Source organism: Orycteropus afer, unplaced genomic scaffold (genome assembly GCF_000298275.1).
Source record: "Orycteropus afer afer isolate SDZICR_OR568_19922 unplaced genomic scaffold, OryAfe1.0 scaffold00208, whole genome shotgun sequence".
Taxonomy (NCBI): domain Eukaryota; kingdom Metazoa; phylum Chordata; class Mammalia; order Tubulidentata; family Orycteropodidae; genus Orycteropus; species Orycteropus afer.
Window position 1 is genome coordinate 1,475,216 of NW_006921795.1, and position 9,073 is coordinate 1,484,288.

Sequence of the window (9,073 nt, forward strand, 5' to 3'; positions counted from 1 at the left end):
CCCTTTTCTTTGTTGAAGAGGGTCTGTGCAATCCTTCTGCCTAGTCCGCCATCTTGCCCTGCCTTCCTATTCTCTATGTTTTTATCTTACTGGGATGTTTCATACTTTGGGTCACTGTGTCCTAGTAAACATTTATCGTTTTACAGTCCTTATTCCTGAGGAAACTTCTGTGATTGTTTTAATGACCATCTGTTGTCCTTGAGTATGTAAAGGAGTAAAACTTTAGCTCTGAAGAAAATAAGCTGATTGTATGGATTCCAAAACTAATGATGTAATCATGTACAAACATAAATAAAGTAGAACAAAGGCATCGGGTTGCTCTCACAGAATATGCAGGGTATCCGCCTGGGCCCCATTCCTTTTAAATAATAATAAAGAAAACCATTAATCTTTTCATGTTGCTTCATTTCATGACCTGTGCGGTTTTGCCAGACATGGCAGAGAAGCATTGAGATAAGTCTCTAGCTTTGGCACACTTGAATCCTGCATGTAGCTTAGCCTTCATTTGACAGCCTGCCATGTTTCCTATCTATCTTGGGACTGTATTTGGACTTGAACTAGTGGCCTGCCATGTTGTGTGGTAATATTGGGATTGTGCCATTTTATTTGTCGACCTTGGGTTTCTCAGCCTCAGCAGCTGCCTGAGTGAAGAGACACCTCTAGCTCCAGTGGCCAGGAGCAAGAGGCAGAGCTGAAGCCCAAGATTAAGGGGCTTTCACCCAGCCCCTAGAGCTTGGCACTTTGAACTTGGACTTCTAGCCTCCAAAACTGTAAAAGAATAAATTCCTGTTTGTTAAAGCCATCCACCTGTGGTATTTCTGTTAGAGTGGCATGAAGTAACAAAAACAAATTCCAAGTCTATAATCTAAAATAATCAGGATGAAACCTATATATTACAACTTTAACTACCTACCCCCAAAAGTACACTAGTGGTATTATACTTACTATACCCCATGAGCTCTCCACCAGGTGCCTCTGCAACGATGAAATACTCTGGCCAATGGGCGAGGTACTGTAGGTAAAAAGGAATCCCATACTAGAGTCATGTTAAGGAGTGTGAGAAGTAATGGATAGTAAAAAGCTTCCTTTACAGAGTCTATTATTTGTGGCTTTATCATCAGTTCTATGTATTTCTATAATCATAGAATTACATTAAATGTTTAGATTATCAAGGACTTTTTAAAAATTCCCTGATCATTTAACCTTAAATGGGAAATAGAGACAGCAACGTTTCATAGAACGCAGAGAGCCAGGGCTCCAAAGTTCTATTTCACTCCTGATCATCCTCTAAATACCTATATAGCATTCACCATCACCTAACATTTCTATCTGTTCACTATCTCCTCCCCATCAGAATGTGAGATCTTTGTCCTGTTCACTTTATCCATAGTGCCTAGTGCTTGACACAGGAGATGATCAATACATTTGTTTCCATAATTACAAACGAAAACTAATGATTGATTTCTACTTGGGCTTCAGCTATGTCTGTGGAAGTAACTTTTAAGTACTTCGAGAAGCAACTTAACCAGTTTTCTCCCTCCACTGATTCAAATTTTCCATTTAATGCAAACATAAAAGCTCATTTAAGGAATAAAATATGTGAACAGAGAATGCAAGAATAATGTGTTCATTATTTAACTCTTTAACCCTCAGTTTCTTTTTGACACATGTTTCTTTTTAGTTTAAGTAGGGGACGCAGTTGTATTAAGGGACCCCATTAATCAATCATACATAAAAACATACTGGAAAACCTATTCAGTGCTAAATTTTTCAAACTGTCCTCTGAAGGACAATCACTATTACTCTTCAAACATAACCCTTACCATGGTAGGCCAGCCCATCTTCCTGCTATCAGCTACTGACATGCTGCATAACTGACACACACCATAATCACCTCTCTTCATGTCCACCACCAGGAACAGGCAGGTTACTTTCAAGTATGATTCTACCTAGATTACAAGACTTTTACTGTAAAATTTAGATGTAACTAGAAGCACACAAAGTTATAGGAGCTCTGGTAGCACAGTGCCTAAGGCACTTGACTGCTCACCAGAAGGCTGGCGGTTCAAACCCACCAGCCACTCCTCGGAAGGAAGGTTGGGCAATCCTACTTCCGTAGTGATACCGCCTCGGAAACCCAAGGAGGGGTCGCTATGAGTCGGGGCCGACTCGATGGCAAACAACAACAACAGAAGCACACTGGTGGCAAAGTGCCAAAGGCATTTGACTGCTAACCAGAAGGCTGGCGGTTCAAACCCACCAGCCACTCCTTGGAAGGAAGGTTGGGAGATCTACTTCCATAGGAATACTGCCTCAAAAACCCAAGGAGGGGTCACTATGAGTCAGGTCCAACTTCATGGCACACAACAACAACAAAAGAAGCACGCTATAAAAGTTGATTTGCATCCTGGTATTTTCCCCTTACTACATAATGACATTTTTTTCATAATTCTTCAAAAATCTCTTTTCTTCCCTGAAACTACTGCCCTGAGATAATCTTTAAACCTTAAGCTAAAAACATTCTCTGAAGTCATCTTACAAGCAAACAGTTTAACTTAATAAAAAAGATCTACCTTGAATGTTAAGATCTATATGGGATCAGATAGACAATAGCAGCTCCAAAGATGAATATAAACTTTAGGGGGCAGTGAGTTTATGTTGAAGGAGGAACAACTCAGAAAAGAAGGGTGAGAATGGTTGCACAACTGGAAGAATATAATTGGTGTCACTAAGCTGTACATGCAGAAACTGTTGGATTCATATTTTGCTGTGTATATTTTCAACAACAACAAAATTTAGGGAAAAAACTTTAAACATGGAGAGAACATTATCAGTTTTAAAATACAAATGAAAACTTTTTTTTTTCCTCTTTCCACTCAACTTCATTTCTAATATGTAGCCATGTTGTTGCCTAGACCTGTAGTTTATTTTTACTGCTGTATAGTATTCCACCCTGTGAATGAGTAAGAAAATTAAATACCTGTAGTTTATTTTTACTGCTGTATAGTATTCCACCCTGTGAATGAGTAAGAAAATTAAATACCCTGTCCCCTGAGAATGAGCACTGAGCCATTTCCACTTCCTCAACCTTTTTAAATCCTTTATGAATACAACGTAATTTATTATTGTTGTATGTGAACATTATCCCAAATGTTTAGTAATTCTTCTGTAATAAATACTTTTATAATTATACCACTCCATGGTCAACAAACTTTTTCTGTGAAGGGTTATACAGTAAGTATTTTAGCCTTTGTGGGACATGTGGTCTCTGTCAAACTATTCAACATGTGAAAGTCACAGACAGTACATGAGTTAAATTACCATGACCACGTTCCAATAAACTACAAAAACAGGCCATAGTTTGCCAACTCCTTACGTGACTGCCGCCATTTCTGATTACTTTCAGATTCCAAGAAATGGAATTAGAGTATGACATATATTGCCAAAGTACCTTCTAGAAAGATTGTAGCAATTTATTCTCTTATTAGTGATTTATGAGAATGTTTTCACCCTCACCAGCATTGAGTCTTGTCATTTTTATTAATACTTGATCACTTGATAGGTAAATATGGCACCTAATTTTGGTTTTAATTCTCCTGTCTTTTGACTGGTGAGAATGAACTCTTATTAGCCTGCCCTCTTTTGTTAAATTATCAGTTAACAGAACCCTTCTATCCACCTTCAGTGGACATGGAGCAAAACCTAAAAATCCAACTTTGTGTTTTAAGCTGCTGAAATGTGGAGGTTGTTTGTTAGTGCATCATAGCCTAGAGTACACTTAACTTCACACATCTTACCCCATTGTCTATTGGGGAGCATGAGAGACTGCTACTTGTTACCCAAGATCGTTTTTTTCACTTTAGTAACAAGCCTCAGTTTTAAGCTGAGCACATCCCTGAACAGGTGTGGCATGATACAGGTACTAGTCAATGAGTTACAGAAGTGCTGGGTGGTACTTCCCTTATTCCTTTTTGCCCCTAAAAAGGAAGGATATTCCCTCCGTCCCCTCTGTTCATCCTGCAGTCAGGAGCATGGATGTGATGCCTTATGCGCTGGCAGCCATCTGGCAAAGGAAGACAAAGGCCATCCTGGGAATGGTTAATCTGCCAGGAACCTAGTCACCAGTGACTTCAAGGAACCACCACTTGCCCTGGCTTGTAAACCTCCAGACATGGTTTACAGCAGAGAGAATCTATCCTGTTGAAGTCACTGTCTTTCTGTGCAACCATACTCACTACTGAACGGCAAGGTAGGCTGAGGAGTTGAATGCTGTATGAGATCATTATAGTAACAATTTATCAAACAGATTTAAGAATACTCTTGTTCCCAATGTTTTTCTTAATTGTTTTCAATATTGTTTATGATATTTCCTGACCTATAAGTTTTTCAAGTCAGAAATTATTTTTTCTTTTGGTTTTCTCCATTTCCTTTATTCTTAGAAAGTCTCCCTTTAACTTTTTAAAGAAAGGATACAGTTTCTGTAAGTGGATCCAAGTTACTGAAAGAAATAAGAGAAATGTCAATAGTAAGCAATGTTTACAAAAACAAGTTTCAATGTCCCATTAAAACTAAAAGGAAGACAATATATGCTAAATCCACAACTATAGGGCCAAGGAAGACAGTTTAAATAATGACCAGATAAGCTGTTACACTGACTACAGAGGTATCTATATATTTTTATTTAAATGCTTCTTTATAAATTACTTTATAGTTACTAAATCTGTATCAAAACCTTGTATTTTCTAAAGGGCAGTAAATTGTTAATGGGAACAACCAGGCATGTATGTCACAAACCAGCATGCCACAGCACCTGACCATGCAGCCCCTCCTTACCCTGTCTCTGGACCTTCCCTGAGAAGTGCTTCACTCTCTATTAGTCTTCTACTGAGTAGATCCTACTCCTCTCACTACCTAGGACCCTGCTTCTCCAATTCTCTCCCCTGGAAAAAAATGTACCCTTCTCCTGGAAAATTATGGTACACTTAGCCAGCAGCAGCTCTTCAAAGTTTGCCACTCTTTTCACTGAAAATGCTCTCTTCATGGGTCTTCCACACCCCCAGTCCTGGTTTTCCTCCCACCTCACTAGGCCAGTCTCCTTTACTGGCTTTTCTCTGTCTCTGAGCTCTAACACATGAGTGCCTAGGGGTATCATCTTTTGATCTTCTGTTTTCTATCTACACTCACTCTATCATTGTTGCCTCCTAGCCTTGTAGTTTTAAATACCTCCTATATAGTGTTGATCCCCAAATTTCTATCTTCACTCCAGACCTGAACTTGAGACTCACATGTCCAGCTGCCTACCTGACCTCTCCAGCTGGGTGTCTTAAGTGTACTTGGCAGAGAAGCCCAGTCCTCACAGTGCCCTAGGATGGCCAGTTGATGCAGCTCCTGTTACACTGATTTCATTATCTTTACACACCCACACTTGCTCCAGCCACTGGCCTTCTCCCTGTATATGAAACAAGTCTCTCTGAACTCTGCCAGGAAGCCACTCTACCCTCAGTATTCACATAACTCACTCCCTCACTTCCCCTGGGTCTGTCTTCAGTAGCATCTTTCCTGAACACTCTCTCTAAAACATAATCCCCAACATAATTTAACATTAAATCCCACATGATATATATTTACTTGTTTTCCCTTCTATGATGGAGGCACCAATTTGTGTCAGTTTTGTTCGCGTGTGTATCCCCATTATAGACATATAACAGCTATGGGATTATTTTTCCAAGAATAAATAAAAGATGTGTTACTTTAATTACAATGTTTCTACAACTGCTGCATCTTTCAGACCCTACTGCAACACCCAAATCCAGTGATTCTCAGAATTTTCTACCAAAATGCCCTCATCAAAGAATTATAAGTAAATTAGCATATTTGGAAGAGGCATTTTAACAAGCCAAATGACTCTTTAAAATCTAATGTTTTATCATAAATGTTCATGTGTATTTTCCTTCTACTCCATTCGTTTTTATATAAAAGTGTCGTCCCTTCCTTGGTCTCTAAGAGGCTCTGCCTTGTTTATTCCTGGAGCTTCAAGGCACCTGTCACTTCCCCAGCTGCCCTTCCTAAACCCCAAGCCTTTATCCAGTAGTCATCACTGGGACATTGCCAAGGCCCCCCAGTTGACTCACTGGTCTGTTAAACCTCCACTAATTGCCTGATATCCCCCAGGATGCTACTGCTGCTGGTTGGGCCCATGCTTTGAGAACCACAGCTCTAGAGCCAATGTCTTTGGACAGTATTCCCTGCTTTACCCACTCCCACCTCAGGGGTCTATCATCTAGGACAATTCATCCGAGCTCTCTGTACCTTGTTTTACTCTGACATTTACTCTGACATAAAATGGGGATAATGACAGCACCTACCTCAGATTGACTAAATAGGTTATACTTGAGAGATTCAGAACAGTGCCAGTCTCCAGCATTAGCTGTGCTGCTTTGAGGACAGGCCCAGCAGATTATTCTCCTCACAGCATCAAATCTAAATTCCTCAACAATGGAGCCAAAGTCCAGTTCTACCAGCTACCAGTTTCTCTCTAACTGCTCATTTACAGTAACTTTCCGTCATATCCACGTTGATCTCCTTTGTGGTTTGACTATGCCTCCCATTTCTCACCTCCACACCTCCCTCTCCAGAACTGCCTCCTCACTTGCCAACATTTTATTCATCCTTCAGGGACCCCATACAAAGTTCATCTTTACACCTGCTATGTAAACCCCTGAGTCCTCAGTTTCCACATACTGTCTACTGTCTTTAAATGCGGGTCCAGGACTGACAGGTGAAGGGATAGGTATGTGATGAAGCCAACGTAGCAAAACGTTAAGTGTGGAATCCTAGTATTTTGTCTACAGGCATTCACAGTAAAATTCTTCCAATTTGTCTAAATGTTCAGAAATTTTCGTATTTTCTTAACCTAAGTGACGTGCTCAGCATCTGCCCACTGCTCTCACTCCTCCCAACAGAAAACAAGGTATCTACACTGTGATGCGAAGCTACAGTAACTAAATGTGTAAATACAGACCACCGCTAAGAGAGGAACCTCCGCGGTAGGGTGCAAGGACTACAATGTTACTTCGTTCAGATACAAGCTAACCGTGCCGCCAACTGGCCTCACGATGGGCATATTCACAAACGACGTTCTGCGCGCAGAAAATTCTAGCCTCTATCCGAGAGCTCTGCACGTATCCACGTCGCTCCGACTCCTACAAGCGACCCTCTACCGTCGGGAGTTGTCAGATGGCCACCAGCTCGTGGTCACGGCCAGGAAGCGGGAGAGCCAGGCACCGGCCCCCCCTTCCTCAGCCCCACGTCCGCGTGCCGCGCCAGGCCCCGGGCCATCCGCTCGCGATTTCTGGACGCAGAGGGGCGCGTAGAAGCCTCGGAAGAAGCCAGGCGAGCGAGGAGCGGCCACTCCGGGGGCGCCTCACTCACATGTTGTTGAAGCGGAACAGGTCGTCGCAGGTGAAGGCTCGGAGCGTGGTCATCGCGCCGCTGCTGCGGAAGTCGGCTCCTCTTGCCCCCGCCCCACCGGAAGTCGTCGTGCGGGCGGCCCGCGAGCCAGGGAACTACTTCCGGGCCGCAAGTTGCCCGGCAACCACTAGCAGCGACGCAGCGCCCCCTGGTGGCGAAATCCCAGAATTGCCAAACCCTTCTTATGAAGGGGTGGTCTGTGTTCTCGGAAATTGGTAACCCTATTACCGGAAAAATGCCAGGGTCCGGCCCTGGAGAGGCGTAGCCAATAGTCACTATCAGAGTTCAATGACAAGAGAAGAGTTTTAATTAGGAAATGCACCAACGAGGGATAGGCCGGGTCTCAGTGACTCCAAAAACGCCCACTGTGCTCAGCGCTTGCAGTCGGGTTCTCATACTGAAGGAAAAAGAGGCACGGCTGGTAGGCAGGATTCAAAACCCACTGCCGTCCAGTCGGATCCGACTCATAGCGATCACTCCTTGGGTTTCCAAAGCAGTATCACTACGGAAGTAGATTGCCCAGTCTTCCTTCCGAGGAGTGGCTCGTGGGTTTGAACCGCCAGCCTTCTGGTTAATAGTCAGATGCCTTAGGCACTATGCAGGATTAGCTAATACTTTTCCAAAGTTAGATAGGACAATGGGTAATTAAGAAAAATATTTCCTGTGAGTTCCCGGCAGTCAGATAATTTTCTTAAGAGGCTCTTTCAGTATTTGTCAAAACTCAGGTGGCTGGTGCCAAAGTCTGGCTCAGGAGCCTTTACTGACATAAATGGCCGTCTTAGATCACAGGGTGCAGCAAGAACTGATAACTATCTTAGAGAACAAGTTAATTATGACACAAGTTTGAAGCTAGGTTTTAAAGAAGTGGCATTTTAACTGAAAAATACAGAATCTTATTTGAATAAAACGGAGTCAGGCCTAACAAAGCAAGTATCTTTATCCTTACATGCTTATATTCATGACTGAATAAAGTAGGCAATGTGTCCACTTGGGAGGGAGGAAAAAGCTGCTAGAAATTAGGAAACAAGCAGAAAAGTGGGGTTCAGAAGCACATGGAAGCCTCATGGGGGAAAAAGGAAACAATAGGTGGAGCCAATGGGGCAATTTATGGTCCAGAATTTATGGTCCAAAGCAGCACTGTCTCATAAAAATATGTGAGCCCCTTATCTAGTTGTTGTTGTTAGTTGCCATTGAGTCTATTCATACTCATGGTGACCCCGATGTGCAGCACAGAACTCTCTGTTCCACAGGGTGTGATCTTTTGAGAGCAAATTGCCAGGCTAGTGTTTGGAGGTGCATCTGGGTGGGTTCTAACAGCCAACCTTTCTGCTAGTGGTTGAGTGCATAACTTTTTGCACTACCCATGGATTCCACGTTTTCTAGTAGCCACTTTAGAAAAAAAAAAAAGATGAAATAACTTTAATAATATATTTTACCCCATATATCCAAAATATCATTTCAACTTATCAAAATAAAAATATTAGTGGGATATTTTACATTTTCTTTTTTCTAAGTATTTGAGGGAGCTCTGGTGGCATAGTGCCTAAGGCATCTGACTGCTAACCAGAAGGCTGGTGGTTCAAACCCACCAGCCACTCCTGGG

At 42.2% G+C, this 9,073-nt stretch overlaps 1 protein-coding gene across 1 annotated transcript in view; it reads right to left on the minus strand.

The window, feature by feature from the left end:
* The window catches only part of NAA20 (N-alpha-acetyltransferase 20, NatB catalytic subunit), a 22,014-nt gene extending 14,530 nt beyond the window's left edge, over nucleotides 1-7,484 (minus strand). The window contains exons 1-3 of the mRNA XM_007948199.1: nucleotides 7,432-7,484; nucleotides 4,474-4,498; nucleotides 946-1,036 (exon numbers count right to left, since the gene is read on the minus strand). Coding sequence (XP_007946390.1) covers nucleotides 946-1,036; nucleotides 4,474-4,498; nucleotides 7,432-7,484 — 169 coding nt within the window. The remainder of the gene's footprint in view (nucleotides 1-945; nucleotides 1,037-4,473; nucleotides 4,499-7,431) is intronic.
* Nucleotides 7,485-9,073: the final 1,589 nt, after the last annotated feature.